This window comes from Monodelphis domestica, chromosome 3 (assembly GCF_027887165.1).
Source record: "Monodelphis domestica isolate mMonDom1 chromosome 3, mMonDom1.pri, whole genome shotgun sequence".
Taxonomy (NCBI): domain Eukaryota; kingdom Metazoa; phylum Chordata; class Mammalia; order Didelphimorphia; family Didelphidae; genus Monodelphis; species Monodelphis domestica.
The window spans coordinates 95,171,725-95,193,621 of record NC_077229.1 but is presented as its reverse complement, the minus strand read 5'-3'; the positions used below and the strand labels follow the sequence as shown (position 1 = coordinate 95,193,621).

At 43.7% G+C, this 21,897-nt stretch overlaps 1 protein-coding gene across 5 annotated transcripts; it reads left to right on the top strand.

The window, feature by feature from the left end:
- The first annotated feature begins 11,316 nt into the window (after positions 1 to 11,316).
- YJU2B (YJU2 splicing factor homolog B) lies at positions 11,317 to 21,333 on the top strand. 5 transcript variants are annotated; one of them, XM_007489092.3, is made up of 11 exons: positions 11,317 to 11,594; positions 12,676 to 12,877; positions 13,467 to 13,517; positions 13,827 to 13,880; positions 15,532 to 15,614; positions 16,510 to 16,565; positions 17,436 to 17,496; positions 19,343 to 19,485; positions 19,568 to 19,740; positions 20,322 to 20,460; positions 20,666 to 21,333. In XM_007489092.3, the coding sequence occupies exons 3-11, from the start codon at positions 13,515 to 13,517 to the stop codon at positions 21,052 to 21,054; spliced, it is 1,101 nt and encodes a 366-aa protein (XP_007489154.1). In that variant the 5' UTR covers positions 11,317 to 11,594; positions 12,676 to 12,877; positions 13,467 to 13,514; the 3' UTR covers positions 21,055 to 21,333. The 5 variants fall into 5 exon arrangements, with proteins under 5 accessions (XP_007489154.1, XP_056678600.1, XP_001377571.2 ...); XM_056822622.1 differs by having other exon boundaries at positions 11,587 to 11,746; XM_001377534.5 differs by having other exon boundaries at positions 11,587 to 12,013.
- Positions 21,334 to 21,897: the final 564 nt, after the last annotated feature.

The following is a 21,897-nucleotide window of genomic DNA, read 5'->3' as shown; positions in this document are numbered from 1 at the left end:
TTTTATGGAGTTTTTAATTACAAACAGTAGGAAGAAAGGTATGAGAGAGAGAGAGAGAGAGAGAGAGAGAGAGAGAGAGAAAGTGTGTGTGTGTGTGAGAGAGAGAGAGAGAGAGAGAGAGAGAGAGAGAGAGAGAGAAAGGGGAAAGAAGGGAATAGGGCTTAAATACCCCACTCTGCTTAGGCTGGGCCAAAGGCCCAAGGCCTTGGATAGCCGAGGCAAAGAAAAGAGATCAGTCCCTATCACTCATATGACCAAAATGGAGAAACAGTCTGAGGGCCTCCACTCCAAGCACCAGGCTCCAACCACCCCACTCTCCTCCACACAGGAAGAAGGAAGCCCTCCTCAGCTGTCCTCTACCTCACTTCCTGTGTCTCACCTGTGCCAATGGTGGCTCTAGCTTAACCCAGGACCACCCAGAGGTCTGTCCCCTTTGCACATGTCTGTTGAAGGCCATATTCTCAAATAATTAAATCTTGAGCTTTTGCTGCAGCCCTTTCTAAATCCTGTTACCTTGAGTAGGGTGGAGATTGTAGTTTCCAAGACCTGATTCTGTCATTCCAAGTATCTCTATTGTTATTGATCAGGAAATAGCCAAATCCCATTCTCTAAAGAATGGTTTGAACAGGGTTGAGTAGTTTTGAAATTCACAGTTTCTTGGATCCTTGCACTGTTGATAACAGTTAAGTCATTCACAGTTGATTATTGTACATTATCGCTATGACTATGTACAACATATGTTGTATGGGGTGTATGGGGTGCCGCTCTCCAGCCTCTGACCCCCACCTGACACCCAGCTCTCACTTGTGGCTCCCAGTAGCTGCTAGCATGTAGCAGCGGCCACACCCCGGACAACGGCTTCGACAGGCCGGCTAAATCTTGTGAGGGTAGCCATCGGGTCATCGACCCCTGGTGAACCAGGGTTTTGCTCACCCAGCATGTGAAGACTGCTTCGGCAGAACAGGCAGAAGAAACCAATAAGAAAGTTCAATGGCTGAGATGGTGACGCGGCAAAGCACTGTGGAGTGCTTAGGGCATGTTGGAACACAAAAGACAACACGGCCATCCAATGCAGCTGAGGAAGTCTCCAGACGTAACAATTTTTCGTGCCACTGGACCCGGGCTTCCAATGCTGAGAGAGTGGGACTGTCTCTGTGCATCGACTTTTCCACTTAAATCTCTTTCACACACAAGTATCTTTGTGCACACTCATCTATCCTAACCCCGTCCACCCTCTTCAAGACCTGCAGCGATGGGGGAGTGGCGACGCAACAGGTGGAGGTGACCACTGGCAGTTGCAGTCACGATCCTGCACGTAGGCGGCCCACAGACCAGTGGTCTCTCGGCCCTGTAGGGCAGCAAGGACGTTCGGCAGCATCCTGGGTGACTGAGCAGCCCTCTCTAGGACAGCACTACTCACCCTAATCAAGGGAGGGGACTAGAAAAGGTATCCCATTGCCTGCCCTACAAACACCTGGTCAGCACACCAAGGCTGGCGGGTCATCCCTTTAAGTGGTCAAAATAAAAGAAAAAATACAAAGAAACTCCTACTAGGAGCATGGAACATCAGGACATTACTTGATAGAGAGAACACCCCAAGACCTGAGAGAAGAACATCTCTAATCGGTAAAGAACTGGCGCGATATAACATCGACATCGCAGCCTTAAGCGAAACACGATTACCAGAAGAAGGATCACTCAGCAAACCCACCACTGGATACACCTTCTTCTGGAAAGGTAGAGCCTCAAATGAAGACAGAATTCACAGTGTTGGCCTGGCTATCAAGACCAGTTTGCTCAAACAGCTGCCAGACTTGCCTGTGGGCATCAGCGAGAGGCTCATGAAGATCCGTTTGCCTCTCAGCAAAGACCAGTATGCCACAATCATCAGTGCATATGCCCCAACACTGACCAGCACAGAGGAGATCATCGAGCAGTTCTACTCTGACCTGAGTGCCGTCTTGCACTCAGTGCCCACAAATGACAAGCTGATACTACTGGGATACTTCAACGCCCGCGTCGGCCAGGACCATGAAAGATGGAAAGGAGTGCTCGGCAAACATGGCATGGGCAAAATGAACAACGGCCTACTGCTACTCAGCAAATGCTCAGAGTTCGAACTCACCATCACGAACACTGTGTTCAGAATGGCGAACAAATATAAAACAACGTGGATACACCCACAATCAAAACAGTGGCATCTCATTGACTACATCATCATACACCAGCGAGACATCCAGGATGTAAAGATCACCAGAGCCATGAGAGGAGCTGAATGCTGGATAGACCACCAATTGGTTAGAGTGATTCTTCAAATGCGCATTGCGCCTCGCCATCCAAAACAGGCCCAGACAGTTCGCGCATTTTACAATGGGAGTCCTCTTAGAGATCCATCTTATTTGCAAACATTCCAGTCCTACCTGGATGACAAGCTGTCTGCCAAGGGACCACTCACTGGAAGCTCAACCAAGAAATGGAACCAGTTCAGAGACGCAGTGAAGGAAACATCAAAGGCAGTCCTAGGCCCCAAACAACGCAACCACCAGGACTGGTTTCACGAGAACAACACTGCTATTGAAGACCTATTGAGCAAAAAGAACAAAGCCTATATGGAGTGGCAAAATAACCCAAACTCTGCTCCTAAAAAGGACAGATTCAAGTCTCTCCAAGCCACGGCGCAGCGTGAGATCAGGAAGATGCAAGACCAATGGTGGGGGAAAAAAGGCAGAAGAAATCCAGCGTTTTGCTGATACGAAAAACTACAAACAATTTTTCAGTGCCCTCAAGACTGTCTATGGGCCATTAAACCCCACCACCACTCTCTTGCTATCCTCTGACAGTGACACTCTCATAAAAGATAAAAAAGGCATCAGCAACAAGTGGAAAGAACACTTCAGTCAGCTTCTCAACCGACCCTCTTCAGTCGACCAAAGTGCCCTTGACCAGATCCCCCAAAACCACTCCATTGAACAACTTGATGTCCCTCCTTCAATAGAGGAAGTCCAAAAAGCCATTAAACAAATGAGTGCAGGCAAGGCACTGTAAACCTCAAAATTCCTTAGACTTATAAATGTTGGAAATTTCACCATTGGGATATTTCATACTTGGAAAATTTCTTACTGATAGTCTATTGGAATGGGAACCCCATTGGCATGGGAGGTTCCTTCTCTTCCCTTCTTAAGATTACTTTAGGACAGAAACCTTTTGCTGAACAATGGAAAGGACTTTGACCTATGCTTAAGCATAGAACAGGAATTTCTTTGAGTCATAATTGATTTTAGAATTGATACAATGGAGATACTTGGAATAAATCTCCACCCTATTCAGTCCTAACAGGATTGAGTAAGGGCTGCAGCCTAGATCAAAATTTAATTATTCCAATCTCTACCCTACTCAGGTTAACAGGATTTAGAAAGGGCTGTAGCAAAGGAGCAAAGATTTAATCATTTGAAAATATGACCTTCAACAGACATGTGCAAAAGCCAGAAACCTCTGGGCGGTCCTGGGTTAAGCTAGAGCCTCCATTGGCACAGGGAAATTGATGAACAGTGATTGGGAGATGGGAGAACTGAGGGGAGGAACTTGGATGGTTTCCTTAAAGATAGGGGGTCTGAAGACTCCAGGAGAGGAGGTGGAGAGTTGGTCGGTGTGGTTCCTGTGGGCTCTGAGAAGGCTTGCTCTGAAGGAAGCTGAAGGTGGGGGCCTCTGAGACTGTTTCTCCATTTTGGACACGTGAGTAATAGGGACTGATCTCTTTTCTTTGCCCCAGCTATCTAAGGGCTTGGGCCTTTTGGCCCAGCCTAAACAGAAGGGGTATTTAAGCCCTATTTCCTTCTCTCCCTTTTCTCTCTCTCTATCTCTAATTACTTCCTCCTATTGTAATTAAACTCCATAAAAGATTGACGGCTGACTTAAGTTTTCATTTAGGAACTACATAGCTGATTCCTTGGCGACCTTAAATTAATATATATCAGTCTTTTAAAGTGATTCCCTTGTAACAGCACCCGGTAAAGACGGGATCCCAACCGAGGTGTACAAGGCCTTAAATGGAAAGGTGCTCCAGGCATTCCACATAGTGCTGACCAGCATATGGGAAGAAGAAGACATGCCCCCAGAACTCAGAGATGCCTCCATCATAGCCCTATACAAAAACAAAGGCTCACGAGCAGCCTGTGACAACTACAGAGGCATCTCACTACTCTCCACTGCTGGAAAGATCTTTGCCTGTGTTATACTCAACAGACTCCTGTCATCTGTTTCAGAGCAGAACCTGCCTGAATCACAATGTGGCTTCCAACCAGATTGCAGCACCATCAACATGGTCTTCACAGTGAGGCAAATGCAGGAAAAATGCCTTGAGCAGAACCTGAGTCTCTACATTGCCTTCATAGACCTGACGAAGGCGTTCAACACAGTGAACAGGGACGCATTGTGGGTGATCCTCAGCAAGCTCGGTTGCCCAGCAAAATTCATCAAACTGATCCAGCTCTTTCATGTCAACGTGACAGGGGAAGTCCTATCTGGTGGAGAGACTTCCAATCGCTTCAACATCTCCAATGGCGTGAAACAAAGCTGTGTCCTCGCTCGGGTACTATTCAACCTATTTTTCACCTAAGTATTACGACATGCTGTGATGGATCTAGACCTGGGCATCTATATCAAATACCGGCTGGATGGCTCACTATTTGACCTTCGCCGCCTGACTGCAAAAACAAAGACAACAGAGAGACTCATCCTGGAAGCTCTCTTTGCAGATGACTGTGCTCTCATGGCCCACCAAGAAAATCATCTCCAAACCATTGTGGACAGGTTCTCCACTGCAACAAAACTGTTTGGCCTGACTATCAACCTCAGCAAAACAGAGGTGCTGTTCCAACTTGCACCAGGGAGGCCAACTAACCAGCCATGCATTACAATCAATGGCACGCAGCTTTCTAACGTCAACACTTTCAAGTACCTGGGCAGCACCATCGCCAACGACAGGTCCCTAGACCACGAGATTAATGCCAGGATCCAAAAGGCCAGCCAGGCACTTGGGCGGCTGCACTCCAAAGTCAACACAGAGGTGTAAGCACTGCGACGAAGCTCAAAGTGTACAACGCAGTGGTCCTCAGCTCGCTCCTGTACGGTTGTGAGACATGGACACTGTACCGGAAGCACATGAAGCAGTTGGAGCAATTCCACCAACACTCCCTCCGGTCAATCACGAGGATCTGATGGCAGGACCGAATCACCAATCAGGAAGTCATCAACAGAGTCAACTCCACCAGCATCAAAGTAATGGTCCTCAAAACTCAGCTACGATGGTCTGGACACGTCATCCGCATGGACCCACAGCGAATACCAAGACAGGTATTCTATGGTGAACTGTCCGCTGGACTCAGGAAACAAGGCCGACCAAAGAAAAGATACAAGGATCAGCTAAAGTCAAACTTGAAGTGGGCTGGCATGACACCAAAGCAACTAGAACTTGCTGCCTCTGTCAGAAGCAGCTGGCGAGCCCACATTAACCATGCCGCCACCACCTTTGAAGATGAGCAATGTCGATGTCTTGCCGCTACGCGTGAACGCCAACACCAGGCCACAACTGCATCTCCTGTAACAACTGGCGTCCCATGCCCCATGTGCCACAAACTCTGTGCCTCAGTCTTTGGGCTCCAAAGCCACATGAGGGTACACCGTAGATGAAAATGCACAAAGACAATAGTCATTCTCGGTCACCAAGAGACTACCACTATGTACAACATTCTCCTGGTTCTGCTGACTTCACTTTGTATCATTTCATATTAAGTATTTCCAGGTTTTTTGGTGATCATCTTGTCATTTCTTATGATACAATAGTATTTCATTACAATAATATTCATCTAATCATACAGTCACAACTTATTCAACCAATTCCCAATTGATAGACATCCTTTCAATTCCCAGTTCTTTGCTACCACAAAAAGAGCTACTACAAATATTTTTGTACAAGTACTATAGGTCCTTTCCCCCAATCTTCGATCTCTTTAGGATACAGACCTAATAGTGGTATTGCTAGGCTAAAAAGTATATACAATTTTATGGTTCTTTTGGGCATGGTTCCAAACTGTTCTTCAGAATGATTATCAATTCACAACTCCACAACAATGTATTAATATCCCAATTTTTCCACATTCTCTCCATCATTTATCATTTTCCTTTTTTCTTTTTTTTTTCATTTTCCTTTTTTCTTAAATTAGCCAGTGTTAGGTGGTATATTTTAATTTGAATTTCTCTAATTAATAGTAATTTGAAGGGGCAGCTAAGTAATTCAGTAGATTTAGAGCCAGCTTTAAAGTCAAGAGGACTTGGTTTCAAATCTGACCTCAGATATTTCCTCACTGTGTGACCCCAGGCAAATTATTTTTATGTCAGCTGGAAGTGGGCAGTGACAGGCAATAGTAGGAACAGGACCTTCATACTCTGAAATCTTGCATTTCTCACCAGTTAGCACTGGTTAAACATAAACTGCAAACAGTATTATTCAAGCATGAATTGCAGAATCTGTATTGTTGATCAGTGTTGACTTGGAAAAAACACAGAACTATTAAATAGTCGGGAAAACCACTCTTTAATCAAGGGAAAGGAGTTCAGTGCAATAGTAGACCTCTACAGAGAGCTGTGCACCACATGCCTACGAAGAGCCAAGGATTGAATTCTGGTCGCTCTGGACACTGACCCCTGGAAAAGCCAACCACGCTAGATTGGACAATTCTGAGGAACCGTTAAAGTTGGGGAGCTTAAATACCTTTCTAGGTAAAACATGGGGGCTGAGGATGAGACGGACAGTTGATTGACTTTACAATGTGTAAACCTCAAATTTCCTTAGACTTATAATTGTTGAAAATTTCACCATTGGGATATTTCATACTTGGAAAATTTCTTACTGATAGTCTATTGGAATGGGAACTCCATTGGCATGGGAGGTTCCTTCTCTTCCCTTCTTAAGATTACTTTAGGACAGAAACCCTTTGCTGAACAATGGAAAGGACTTTGACCTATGCTTAAGCATAGAACAGGAATTTCTTTGAGTCTTGATTGATTTAGAATTGATACAATGGAGATACTTGGAATCAATCTCCACCCTATTCAGTCCTAATAGGATTGAGTAAGGGCTGCAGCCTAGATCAAAATTTAATTATTCCAATCTCTACCATACTCAAGTTAACAGGATTTAGAAAGGGCTGTAGCAAAGGAGTATAGATTTAATCATTTGAAAATATGACCTTCAACAGACATGTGCAAAAGCCAGAAACCTCTGGGCGGTCCTGGGTTAAGCGAGAGCCTCCATTGACAGGGAAATTGATGAAGAGTGATTGGTAGATGTGAGGACTGAGGGGAGGCAACTTGGATGGTGTCCTTAAAGATAGGAGGGTCTGGAGACTGGGGAGAGGATTGAGTTTTTGGTCGGTGTGGTTCCTGGGCTCTGGGGAAGCTTGCTCTGAAGGAAGCTGAAGGTGGGGGCCTCTGAGACTGTTTCTCCATTTTGGACACGTGAGTGAAAGGGACTGATCTCTTTTCTTTGCCCCAGCTATCTAAGGGCTTGGGCCTTTTGGCCCAGCCTAAACAGAAGGGGTATTTAAGCCCTATTCCCTTCTCTCCCCTTTCTCTCTATATATATATCTCTAATTCCTTTCTTGCTCCTATTGTAATTAAACTCCAAAAAAGGCTGACGGCTGACTTGAGTTTTTCATTTAGGAATTACATAGCTGATTCCTTGGCGACCTTAAATTAATATATATCAGTCTTTTAAAGTGATTCCCTTGTAACAAATGGTAATAAAAGAAAATGAGGAGATCCAGACGGGAATAACAGTGAGGGGCTGATGCTTTACAATGGACACAAAAGGGAAAGAGCCAGCCAAGGGTTGGTTCACCTTGGTAAAGGACTTTGGCCTAAGGTGCCACAGGCAAGGTCCAGCCTCACTGGAGACTTCAGGATTTCCCAACAGGTAGCAAACAATCAGTCAAGAAAATAACAAATGGAAGACAGCTATATATTTAATGGCCATGGAGATGCTTTGCACCTGATAGCTGCTCCACCATCCCCAGGCCTGGGGTTTATTTTTATACCCATTTTTTTTGGCACACAGATACATTACCTAACACACATGTCTAAATAGAGATATTTGGAAAAGTGATACATTAACTTTTAACAAATCACTTGATTAACATTCTATATTCTTGTATTGTGATTATAGATTCTTGACAGAATAAAGGTTTCACACAAGATAAATGATTTTGTCACAGGTGGCTTAATTTTCTCATTACCTTGGGAACTTGAGATTACAATCAAGGAAATTTACTTATTACTTTTAATAAAAAGAAATAATCAATCAGAAATTCTTAAAGACAATTCCACAATCATAACATTGAGGTTGAGAGGTACTGGGAACACAATTCAGATGTAATATTAGACTGATAATTTTTCAGAGTTTACTAGGGAGTTTCTCAAGGGGAAGAATCAAGTCTCTGAGGCATGATGAAGCTTGGTGTACCTGTACATTTTGTATGGGCCTTTATGACTGATTTGTATGCTGGCTTCATGAGAATAAGTTTCTATGAGTGGGAAAGTTCTGGGCTTGGCTTGTAGCTACGATTTTGCTGAGAATTAGTTAACCCATGGTAGTCTTTTGGGATTGGATTTGAGGGTCTGATCTTTTGGTGATGTTTTGGGGAAATAGAGTACAAGTATTTTGCTCTTGTATTATTCCTTCTGAGTTTAGGGGGAATAGCAATCATGTCAATTCCACAGGTAAGGAATGTTAATGAGAGAGATTATGCAAAGGGGATTGAGTGGACAGTCACATCTTGCCAAGGGTCACTCTGTGGCCTCCTTAGCTACCACAAGTGACTTTGTCAAAGCATTGTGGCTCCCAGCATCTCCCCCTTTTTTGTTTTTTTAAATAAAGTGACTTCAATTCAATTTGAACTTGAGGTAGGGTAGAACCTAGGTATTGGCTGATGACTGGAAAGCAAAAAAGAATAAGAAAAAATAAGACAAGAGCAAATCCACAAGCAATAAAGGTATGGGTCAAATCATTGTTGGAGATAAAGGAGGAGATGCTTTTAATTAAAAGGAATTAGCAATGGATGACGCTGAATAAAGAGAGGTACCAGAGTGACTGATATCCATGATTTGGCTGTGTAGTGTGGACTCCTTGTAGGGAAGGTTGTTAGTGAGTGCAATGATACCCAAAATAAGAGGTGCAATGAAGGGTTTAGGACAGTTGGAACTGTTGGAAATTAATTGGAGGGCATAAATGACTGGACCATCATACCAGTCAGTAGTCATATTAACAGGAAGCATAATACCTCCACCACTTAGCCATGCCCATTTTCCAGGGTCTGGGGAGAAAGGAATGATTTCCCTGGAAGTTCCCAGACCCTCAATAAATATTAGAACCCTGGTCCACACCTGGTTGCTACTCCACACCTAAGGCTGCCACTCCATCACTCTGAGGTTACCCTATTGGCCCCCAGACTAACCCATTAGCCTCCAGGCTATCCAGGTAGCCCCCATGCTATTTGGCTATTATAACATCTTAAACCTCTTCTTCAAATAAAATTATTTTCTCCCATTCTTGGGGTGAGACCCTACTATAAACTTGGGTGTGTTTCTCCCATAACAACTTAACCCCAATTGCCCAGTCCTTACCATTCTTCTACCTTGGAATCAATGCTTAGTTTCTATTTCAAGATGGAAGGTAAGAGTTGGTTGGTTTTTGTTTTAATTTGGAGCATTTTGTTTGCATCATTGTCCCCAATATATTAAGAGTTAATAAACATTTTTATTAAGAATCTACTATGTGCCAGGTGCAGTACTAAGCACAGAGGATACAAAGAGTCCTTGCTGTTAAGGAACTCTGTTTATTTGAGGGAGACTACATAAAAAGAAGCTGAAAAGTGGAAGGTACAGGGACAATGAAGTATGCAGCCAAGGGGAGAAATAATTTGAAGTGTAAATTGCAGTTGTTTGATCTTGCCAAATGAGTTTCTGAAAAACACCTAGGAGATCAATAAAGTGGAAAATTATGAGGTGAATTCCCTCCTTGGCCTCCTCCAAAAAAGGGGGGGGGTAGCTCCAAGATGTCCAACCCTATCCTCTCCAACCAGAGGGAACCCAGTTGCAGGGATTGCTAGGGAGTTGTGAGTTTCAGAGTTGATTTCATCTGGCAGATTGAGTTTCTGGAGATTGTGAAATCCAGGGACAGAAAATTATTCTCCTCTCCTACCTTCTAAATCGCAGGACCTAGCCGTGTCATACTTACATTCAAAATACACATACTAAGTTAAATCAGAAAATATTAAAACTCCCAGCAGCAGTAACCTAATAAACATCTCACATTTCCACTTCCCCCAGGACCAATCTTCCAGAATGTTCTCCCAAGTCACCCAGGTGACCTTTTAAGAAAAGTCATTCTTCCATTTGATTTCCAGGAATGGTTTCACAAACACCCACTCCTGTTCCTAGTGCTTCTATAAACAGATCATCAAGAGGTTTGGTGAAGGGAGGGTCTTCCCCATTTTTGCTTAGGAAACTTCCATTGTGATATTAGGCTTGAGTACTATTAGCCAGGACATGAGGGAGAGGGAGAGGGAGAGAAAGGAGGAGACAGAGACAGAAGGATAGATAGAAGAGAAAGAGGGGAAAAGAAGAGAAGGGAAGCAAAGGTGACATAGAAGGAGGTGAGGGGAAGAGTTAGACAAAGGAGAAAGAAGATAAGAGGAGGGGGAAATAGGGGGGAAAAGGCAGATGAGGGAAGTACAGGATAGTGGGAGAGAAGACTAAAAGAGGAAAAGATGGATGAGAGGAGAAAGAAGAGGGAGGGAGACAAGAAGGGAGAATGGGAATGAGAAGAAAAAAGGATGGAGGAAGAGAAGAAAAAGAGGGAAAGAAATGAGGGGGAAGAGGGAAAAGGAGAAAGAAGACGAATTAGGAGAAAGAAAACAGTGGAGTGAAGAAGACAGGCAGAGTCACAGGAACACCCCTATTTCACAGGAAGAGAATTTCACCCTAGTCCCCTCCTAGGGCTCTCTGTACACAAGTGGCTCTTTCATTGTCCAGGCTGCAGCAGGACACCAAAGACAAAAGCCTGACAATGAACTCCATCCCTCTCCTCACCCTCCCTTTCCCAACACCCCAACTCGCTGTGGTTCAAGTTCTTTTCTCTAGTGCCCGGAAATTCTGTAATTTGCTGAGGCGAGAAGCCGAACAATTTCAAAAGTAAGTGACGCAGAGGAGAGAGTTTTTGGGAGGAGCCCCAAGAGCCGCAGGTGGAAACTGCGGAGTTTTTCCACATCCCGAACCTCACGTCCCAGTCTCTGCTGCAAGAGGCCGAATAGTAGTCCCTGTCACGTGGGCCAGAAGGCGCCTCGTGGAGGGCGTAGGCGGAGCAATCCCGATCACGTGGGCTAGAATGGATCTCGCAGCCCCACCCAAGCCTCAGGGTCGACCTACGTAGCATTCCGGGTCTAGTAGGCCTGACAGCGGCTCCCTAGTCACGTGGGCTGGGCCGGCCCGGACACCCGTCTCTGGGGCGGCGCCTGGTGATGACGTAGAGAAGAGGGCAGGTAAGCGCTGGTGGTGTGAGGCGGTCGGAGGTGGCGGTAGGGCGCGGGCTTCGCTGGGCCTTCGAGTTTCGTACCCCGGAGCAGTCCCAGGAATTCCGGGGACCGATCTCTTCTGAACTGGAGCCTACTCCTGCCACCGCGGCGTCATCGGGGCAAGAAACCGCCCCGGCCCCTAGTGGCGTAAAGGAAGGAGAAGGCCGGGGACAGGGGCAGGGGCGGGGGAGGAGGGGAGAAGGGCGGGACTAGCCCCAGAAGGGTTGGGAAGGGGGAAGAGTGTGTAGCTACGAACTGTCAACTTTATCACCTACATCCCTAGTGCCCCTTCTCCGAACCTGCAGTGCCTTCTTCTCTGAACCCCTTCTAACCAGGTCTGTTCAAAGAATCACAATATCAGGTCTGGAAGCGACCTTGGAGATCAGGTAGCTCAACTCTCACATTTTGCACGTGGGGATACCGACCCAGAGAGAAAGCATCAATCCAAGGTCACACAGTCCACTTGCAGCAAAGAATACAGGGCTTCCGATTACAGCTCTTTCTACTATGCCATTGCCTTAAAACAACAACTAGAAGATTCTTCTAATGATATTTGAGAATGGCAAAAATCCTGTATTTCAATGTGATGTAATAAGAGCTCATTTTGAAGTTAGAAAACGAGTTCAAATCCCATATATGTGACTCACTACATGGTGGATCCTGGAGAAGTCATTCTCCTTTCTTCCCTATTTTGTAAATTGAGAGATTTAGAGTAGATAATCTCCAAGCCCTTCTCAGTTTTGTATCTTATGATTCTAGTGCTGTGAGAATACGGAATAAGATAATTTACAGCAGGTGCAGGTAAAAGTCCCCTGATGACCCAGGACTAGACACTAAAGATTCATCAATAGACTTAAAAGCATGATTCCCTCTAGTTTAACCCCCATGGTTAATTGAATCCATTATTATATCTGGTATAAATTCAAAAGGTCATTTGTGGCAGAACCTTCACACCAGTTTAGGATCATAGCCCTGAAAAGCCATAACTTCCACCTAAAACAGTATATGGGGATCTGTCATCCTTTAATTTGTCTAAATTCATCCTCAGCCACTTCATATTTCTCACCTGGACTACTTCCTAAGGTAGATGTGTGGAACATGGAGTTACTGAATATCAGAGCTGGAAGATACCTCAAAGATCATCTAGTCTAGCCCCAAGACACCACATGGTGTTTGGAAAGAGCACTGGGCATAAGATCCAGGAAACCTGGGTTCAAATCCTGGCTTTGACACTAGCTTTGTGGCAGTGGGTAAGTTATGAGCCTCAGTTTCCTTGTCTGTAAAGTAAAGGATGGTAGTAATACTCCCACTAGCTGGCACACAGTGTTGTGAAGGAAGCACTTTGTAGCCCTGTAGTTTGTGAGTTGTACATAGGAGAAAACCAAATCAGAGAGAAGTTAGTGACTTGATTGATATTATAATAGGTACTTCATGGCAGGGACAGAACTCCAAAATGCTTCACTCTTAGTCCAGTGCTCTTTGGATATGCTATATAAAGAACTTCCTTTTATTCATCCTAGAACTTCTTCAAAGTATCCCTAAGTTTAGCATTCAGAGATTGGTGAACAAATCCCTCTTCACTGATGTTAGGAGCATTTACTATATTTTGTTTTTCTGTAATAGTTCCTCATTTTTTAGTCTATCATTTATAGACTTTGAGGAGAGTACCTAATGGGCCCATGCCCTCTAGTAAACTGAAAATAATCCCTTGTCCCCCTAATTTCCAGTAGGAAATTCAATAGAACCATCCAAACTTCCTTGCAAACTATAGAAAAAGTGTGGGTATATATGTATCTTTATGAACCATGTACAGTCAGGGTATTTGATTGTCTTTTACAGGTTGGACATATTCAATTTACTTAGAAGGAGAAATCAACATTTTCCAAGATGGTGAGTTGAGTCACTTCTGAAAAAACAAATTCAGCCACTTTAAGAAGTTCCCAAATTGCATAAGTCATCACCCCAAAGATATTAGCTCCTCTCCTCTTCCCCATTGGTCCACCCTTTTATTACATGCTTACAGATCTACCTTAATTACCAGAATTTTTTTACCCTGATCCCAGTGAGTTTTCTCTGAAAAGACATTATTTCTCTATACCATGCCATTTATTTGTTTCCTCTTAGAAATTTCATCATACAGTCTGTATTGAGATATCTTTTTTATTTAACATACAATAACATCTGATTTTGGGCTTTCAGGGTGAAAGAAAAGGTGTAAACAAGTACTACCCTCCAGACTTTGATCCAGCAAAGGTAAGGCATATTTTCATTTCTCTATCAAACTGTGACCAAGAAATCTATGTGGTAACATGGTCTTGGGTCTGACAGAAACCTAACATTCACATGGATGGCATATGAGAGTGCCAGAGAGCCAGCATCATGCAATGGAAAGGCCACAGAATTTAGATTTGTAGGTCCTGGATTTGATTTCCAACTCTAGTACTTACTAATCCATCCTCCTTACAGATTTTTCTAAATTTCAGGTATGGTTATGTCACTCACTTGCTCAATAAATTTCCATGACTCCTTATTTGCTTCTGAGATCAAATACAAACTCCTCTGTTTAGCTTTTACAGCTCTGGTCCTGGGGCCTTTGTCCTGCCTGCTTCCCATTATTGGAATCACTTCCTCCTAACTGCTACCTATTAGAATTCTTTGGTTTTTTTCCCCCAGTTCAGTTCATTAACCGTTTTCTTTTTTTAATTTCAATTTATTTTAACTTAAAAAAAAGTTTTTAGTTCCAAATTCTCTCCTTCCCTTACCCACCCATTGAGTATTCAAGCAACATATTAGTTATACATGTAAAATAATGCAAAACTTATTACAAACCTTTTTCAACATGAAACCTTTCCTCCCCCCCACCCCAATTTGTTTGTGCCTTCTCCCTAAAAATGTTACTTTGCACAAATGTATAGACTTACATATTATCTCCTCAAATAGAATACTACTCAGAGACAGGAATTATTTCATTTTTGCACTATACTTCACATAGTAGACAATCATTGATTATTTACTGCCTGTGGTCTCTTCACCTTAGGTTCTTTTATCTATAAAATGAAATAGTTGGACTGAGTGACCTGTGAGGTCTCTTTCAGTTCTAAATCTATGATCTCATAACCCAGGCATAAGAATCTTAGAATAATGATAATCATTGTGTGTAAAAGGTGGTCCAAGGCCTGGACTTTTCTAGGTTTGACCTTGGGTTGTGCTTCTCTTTGAATGGGCTGCTCCTCTTCAGTCTCCCAGTATAGTGATACTCTACAATGTCCACAAATACTCTACAAGGGTCCCCAAACTACAGCCCACAGGCCACATGTAGCCCCCTGAGGCCATTTATCCAGCCCCCACCACATTTCCAGAAGGGGCACCTCTTTCATTGGTGGTCAGTGAGAGGAGCACTGTATATGGCAGCGCCGCAAAGTGCGGCAGCACTCATGTACAGTACTACTTCCAGTGATATAATCCTTTGCAAAGCACCTTGTTCTGAGATAATGAGGCACCATGCAAAGGATTATGTGGCTGCATAATGGAAGACATCAACATGGTGAGAGGCGATGGATTCCACACTGTGTATACTTCTGCCTGGTATAGTGATGGAGGTGATGGGCCTGTGCAAGGTGTGACAGGCCTATCACAGCCAGCGCTGCAGCCTCCGCTATCCCAGACAGTGGTATACAGATTTGTTCAAATTTTTTTTAATAGTCCATCCCTCCAACGGTCTGAGGGACAGTGAACTGGCCCCCTGTGTAAAATGTTTGGGGACCCCTGGTCTACATAATAGGACTGACACAGTATTTTTCAAGCCCTTTGAGGGGTTTTCATAGAAATGCTATGGTCATTGTAGAGCACTGGGCTAGACACTGACCAGTAGTGATGATCAGTTTTATTCTTTTCTGTCTCACAGCATGGCTCTCTCAATCGATACCACCACAGCCACCCCCTTCGGGAGAGGGCACGGAAACTCTCACAGGGTATTCTTGTCATCAGGTAAGGTCTCCTGGTATTGGAGCCCTTGAATTGAGCCTGAGTGCCTCATTAACAAACTAAGCAGAATTAGGAATCTAGATAATAGGAATTTCCAGTGGTGTCATAACAAGGAGAATGATGTTTGGAAGAGACCTGGATATTGACATTACCTCTCTGGACTCCCAAGCTTATTTGAGAAAAATAGTCCCAGGACTAAAGCAGAAGATACCCCACACAAGCCTAGGATATTATAGAGCAAAGGAGAGGCCATAATGGACATTCCCACCCCAACTGTCAAGCACTCCTCAGCCTTTCTGGCACCCTTACCTGGGCTAGAAGCATGATACTAAAGTTTCCCTGTGAGCTCTTTTTTTTCCCCCCCAGGAGATATGCTAACACCAGTTAGGGGTGATCAGGGGAGCAACTAATGGAAATGCTTCCTTAGATCAGTATAAATGATAGATCTGGGCTATGAGTTATTCTTATAATAGTATTAATGTTTATTATGCAATACTGTCTAAACTTGCATCCCAGTACCTTACCTTATAGATCACCAAATACAGGTACTTCATAAACGTTTGTTCAGTATAAATTAATGAATATACCTGTTGAGATTTGGTTTAAAAAATAACCAACCCAGACCTGTTGTGGGTATCAATCTTCCTAGGGAGAGTTTTGTTAGGGTGAGATGGTAAATATTTCTTCCCCCATGTGAAATTCTCTTAGGGCAGCCTCATTACTATGGTTCTCCAAAGCTGCTGGGCATACCCGTGATCTCTGCCTTCCTCCACAATTGACCATTAATTCTTTGCCATTTAGAGTAGAAACATGCTTGGATGTGTGAATACCTTCTGGGTATTAATCTCAAGCAGGCATTTGGAAATAGTGCTCTAACTTCTTTATTTTTTTGGAGTAGATTTGAGATGCCCTATAACATATGGTGTGATGGCTGTAAGAACCACATTGGCATGGGTGAGTCATCATCTTTTGAGGCCAGCTAAACCTGTTGATTCCATCTGTGAAATATCTCTTGCATTTATCCCCCTCTTTGTATGCCCTTTGATACCAGCCTATTTGGGGGCCCTTCTCCACCATCTCTTCTCTAGACTATTGTAACTGAATTCCAACCTCTAATCTTTCCCTTCTGTAAGTCTTTTACACAGCATTGGTAATTTGGAAGATTAATAATCTCCCAAATACAAAAGTTTGATCATATCACTCCCCACCCCATCCCCATTTGAAAATATTTATTGTTTCTCTGTTGCCTACAGAATGCTATTTCATCCTCTGGTTCATTTGGTAAATGGGCTAGATGGCCTCTAGATCGATGTCCCTGTGATCCAGCCATATTTCACAGTTACCTTTTTTCCATCATATACACTGTCTCCCATTCTGTCTTCATCCCCTCCCCTTTTTGTGCAGTTGAATAGGCTATCTGTTATACCAGGTAAATACTCTCTCTGACTCTGCTCCCATTAAAATCATTTTCTTCCTTCAGGGCCCACTTCACTCCAAGAGATCTCCTCTTATTTACTTACCCCACAACTAAAAGTGATCTCTACCTCTTCTCATTTTGTAATTGTTTGGGTATATTATGAGTATATTTTACCTCCTATCATAGTTAGATTTAGATTGTAAACTCCTTGGGGCAGGACTATGCTATTTTCATCTTTGTAACCTTAGTGCTTACCACATTTCCTCATATTCAGTTGGCAATTAATAAATGTTAACTGAATGGAGTGATGTGGCAGAGCACTAGTGAGAAGAATTTGAGAGTATGTTATAGTTTGCCCACAAAATTTTCCTGAGTCTTTCATTTTTGTTCTTGCCCTTACTTTCCAGGTGTTCGTTACAATGCCGAAAAGAAGAAAGTTGGAAATTATTACACAACCCCAATATATAGGTGAGTGCAGCTTTATATTGGTGTCACAAGTACCATGGAGGGTAAAGGGGAAGGCTTCAGAAAACTCAGGTGTCTTTGGAGGAAAATAAGTGAAAGGGGTCAAGGATGTATACTCAAGATACTCAGGCTCCAGTGGCCCAACTGTGTTCTGGTGGAGTAAAATGTTAAACCATCTCCTCTCAAATCAGATACATGCTACTAAATAAATATCCAGGCCTTGTAAGATAATTTTAGCATTGTGACTTAAAATCTAGTTAATTTGGTCTCCAGGGAAAATTCCCAAATAATAAAATACCCAAGTCAGCTGGGAATTGTGGTGATTTTAATTAATATAGAGAGAAGGAATTAAGAGAGAGGGAGAGAGCAAGTTAATTTAAACAGCTCCAGCTCAGGCTGAGCCAGGCAGTAGTTAAAGGCCTTGGCCAAAGTGGCCTCCCTGAGCCCAAGGGAAAGGGAGTCAGTCTTATCACTCACCACTAGACCATCTCCAAGAAGCTGTCTGAGGGAGAGATCCTCCAACACTGAGTTTCAGTCCTGAACTGAACTCTGAATTCTGAACTGAATCAAACTGCCTTTTCTAGCCTCCTTTTAAAGAAATTTTCTCTTATGTCACCTCCCCTAAATTTTCACATCTACCAGTAGACACTTTTCTCCAGGACTGCCCATTCTTTAGTTCTCACCTTCTTTGATTAGATTTTCTCCAGGACTATCCATCCACTCTTTAGTTCTCACCTTCTCTGGTTAGATTATATCTTCTGAGGTACTTCACACTTCTTTGTTAAGCTTACCTTTTGTGAGTTACTTGACCTTTTTGGAATTAATTTAACCTTTTAAAACCCTTTTGTATTAGATCTAGAAATAGACTTAGCTTAAAGTTCTAGCTTCACTCTAAGGTATGAGTTAAGTACTTTCATTGTTCAATCAGGAGTTTACAACTTTTTCTTCCCCTAAAGTATGTCTAATTAGGGTGGAGTCATTTTAAAATTCACAGCCTCAGTGGTATGCTGCTGGGTTGCACAGAAGCTACCTGGACCTTGCAAATAAGCACATGGTTGAGAGAGAGTAAGCACAGAGATGTTAATGACCCAGTGAGTGCCCATGTTTAGTTATCCTCTGGATGCAGGATTCATTAGAGCCTCACAAGTTCCCTGCTACTTCTGCCATTTTGGCATCTACTTTTGGTCTCACTAGGTCATTTTCCAGTTTTATCCTGCTCTCTGACTGCTTTATATTTCCCATCATGGTCAATGACCCAAGTTATTTGATTCAGCACTGACATTTGATAGTCATGTGCCTACAGGCAAGTCAATTATCCTTCTTTGCAATGTCTACCTTCCAGGGTTGGTGGAGAAAGCACTTTGTAAGTCTTTATAAGACTCTCTGGAAATAAGAGTTATTCATGGAGGAGCATGATATTGTGGAAGGGGCCTGAGCTGGAACTCTGGACCTTCTGGCAAATCACTTGAGCTCTCTGAGCCTCAGTTTCCTCATCTCTTAAATGAGGGGGTTAAACTAGATAAGTTTGCTTGTCTTCTCCAGGAAGGGAGGGAGAGAAAATGAATCATGTAACTATGGAAAAAAATACTTTTTTTTAATTAAATAAATAAATAAACTAAATAAGTTTGAAGGTCCCTTCCAGGTCTCAGGCTATGGATGTCATCTCCATTGCCTTACTCTCTCTGCCTACGTCTCTACACAAAGAGGGCCTAGCCTAGAAGTCCCTTTCTCTTACAGTAGCTCCTATGGAACCCACTTTGCAGCTTTGGCTCTTTGGGACTCACTAGTAAATCACAATAGGTTGATTGCTTATTATCCTCATGGTTGCTATCTATAAATTTCTGCCCAGATTCAGAATGAAATGTCACCTCTGTGTCAACTACATCGAGATGCAGACAGATCCTGCCAATTGTGACTATGTGATTGTAAGTGGTGCTCAGAGGAAGGAGGAGCGCTGGGACATGGAAGAGAATGAACAGATCCTGACCACAGGTGAGCTTTGCCTTCCATCCCTCCAGGCCCTCCCCTGCCCAAGAGCAGGACCTTCAAATACCCAGCCCCATTTTCCTTCCAGAGCAGGAGAAGAAACAGAAGCTGGAGACGGACGCCATGTTCCGCCTGGAGCATGGCACAACAGACCAGAGCAAGTTGCAGAAGGCCATTCCCACCCTGTCCAACATCCAGGAAGCCCAGAACGCCTGGAAGGACGACTTTGCCCTTAACAGCATGCTAAGGAGGAAGTTTAGGGTGAGGAGGGCTGGGGCTCAGGGGAGAATTACCTGTATCCTGGACAATAACTGTAGGTCCGTACCTTTCAGTCTGAGCTGCTCAGGGAGGGGTGTCAGTCTCTGAATAGAACTTTTTGAGCCTCCCATATTAGGATCATGAAATTTAGAGCCAGAATAGACTTCACATATCTAATCCAACCACTTTGCTTTCTAGAGGAGGAACCAGAATCCTAGAAGGGCTAAATGATTTGGACAAAGGTCATAGATAATGAATAAGTTTATAGGGTCTAGAGCTGGAAGGAGTCTTTGTCCCATCTAGTCTGGCTCTCTCGGTTTACAGATTTAAAAAGTGAGGCCCAAAGAAGTTTAAGAGACTTTCTAAATTGCCTAAAATCAAAACTGTTTCCATTCCATGGGCAAGACTGAAGAGAGAAAGGCCTTTCTCCGAGTTGCCAAGTCAGCCTTGGAGCAATGGAGCTGACTTGTGCTCTTGTTCCTGAACAGAAAAAAGCCTTCAGTTTTCAGAGGGCAGTGATCAGAAGGAAGTTTTCCACTCCCCAACTTTCTTTCTCTCCTCCCTTTATGAATCTTTTACTTTAGGAAAAAAAAAAGGCCATAAAAGAAGAAGAGGAAAAGACACTGGCCCTACAGACCAAAGCGAACCTCAGTATCCCCCTGGTGCCTGAAACAGAGGAGGACCGGAAACTTGCTGCCCTACTCAAGTACCACAGTCTGGACTGTGCGTCCTCTTCCTGTCACCTGTTGTGGACTGGGAGTGGGGGATGGGTACAGGGGAGATGTCTAATTAAGGGTGAGGATGGAGAGTGTGGGAGTGGAGGCTAGGGGAACCCTTAATACTGAGTATATTAGAGCCTGTCTGGAGCAGGCTAAAGAAATACTGGATCCTGCCCTGCCTTTTACTCTACCTCATCTCCATTTGCCAGCATATGAAGACAAACAGAAATTGAAACGAACAGAAATCTTTGGCCGTTCCTGGTTCCCTTCTGCCTCAGGACCTGGAACCAGCAACAGCAAGGTGAACAACGTCCTCAAGAAGCTTGCAGTTAGTCGGAAATTCATGCCCAGTGGGTCCTCCATCTCTAGCAGCGACCTAGGAATTGTTCGTAGGAAGTCCAGGGATGGCCTGGAGAGTCCTCAAGGATCTGGAGAAGCTCCAGAGCCAAGTGAAATGAAGGCGGAAGAAGAAAACCAGCCGGGAGGATCTTCAGCAGTTAGAGACTATTCTCCAGATGTGGAGACACACAGGGGGCCTAGCACCTCTATCCTCAATTCTTCACTAGTTGCAGACTATTCAGACTCTGAGAGTGACTAATGTCATTTCCTCCATCCTAGGCTGGTCTCCACCTGCACCTCCCTCTCCAAGAAATTCAGGATTACCTCTGCCAGCTGAAGTATGTGCTCACTCCCAGGAAGACTCCCTCTCAACAAAGAGATTATACCTGGGCTTCTTCCTACCAGGCCTTCTAAGAAACTTTTTTTTCTTTCCCAAGACCTGATTTCCCTGTAAATAATTGGGTTTTTATTTATTTTACTGAGGAGGGAGGTGCATGGTATCTGGCTTGAATTATTAAACCCCCACCTATTAAATTCAGCCCTCTTTGCTGTGTATATTGGTGGAGAGGGCAGTGATAAAAGATGGAGCCCAACCACTGTCTCTCCTAAGTGAGACTAAAGAAATCAGGGAGGTTTGACCTGGAAGGGACCTCAGAGAAGGCAAGGGAATTGACCAAGGATTCACAGGTCTCACACATACACACATAAAAATACACTCTGACTCAGTCATACACACATATATACATGGGAAATAAAATGGTGCTTTAAGGCTCACAAAGCATGTCTCTCACAACTGTAAAATAGGTAGTTTAAAAGGTATACTCATTTAACAGATTAGGAAGGAGACTCAGATTAAGGAATCCAGGTCTTCTAACTCCAGATCCAACAGTTCTTAACATTACATTGTACTGCCTACACAGGCCAACTCAATATTTGAGATGGACCTCTTTGCTCTGGGCACAGATGGAACAGAAATGCACTTATGGTTGGTTTCCATGAAAACTGGTCAAACAGTGAAATCAGCAGTCCCAGGACTGGATCCTAAGGAACCATTACCCCCCGCCCTACCCCCACATACACATATTGTCCTGGGGAGGTTTTA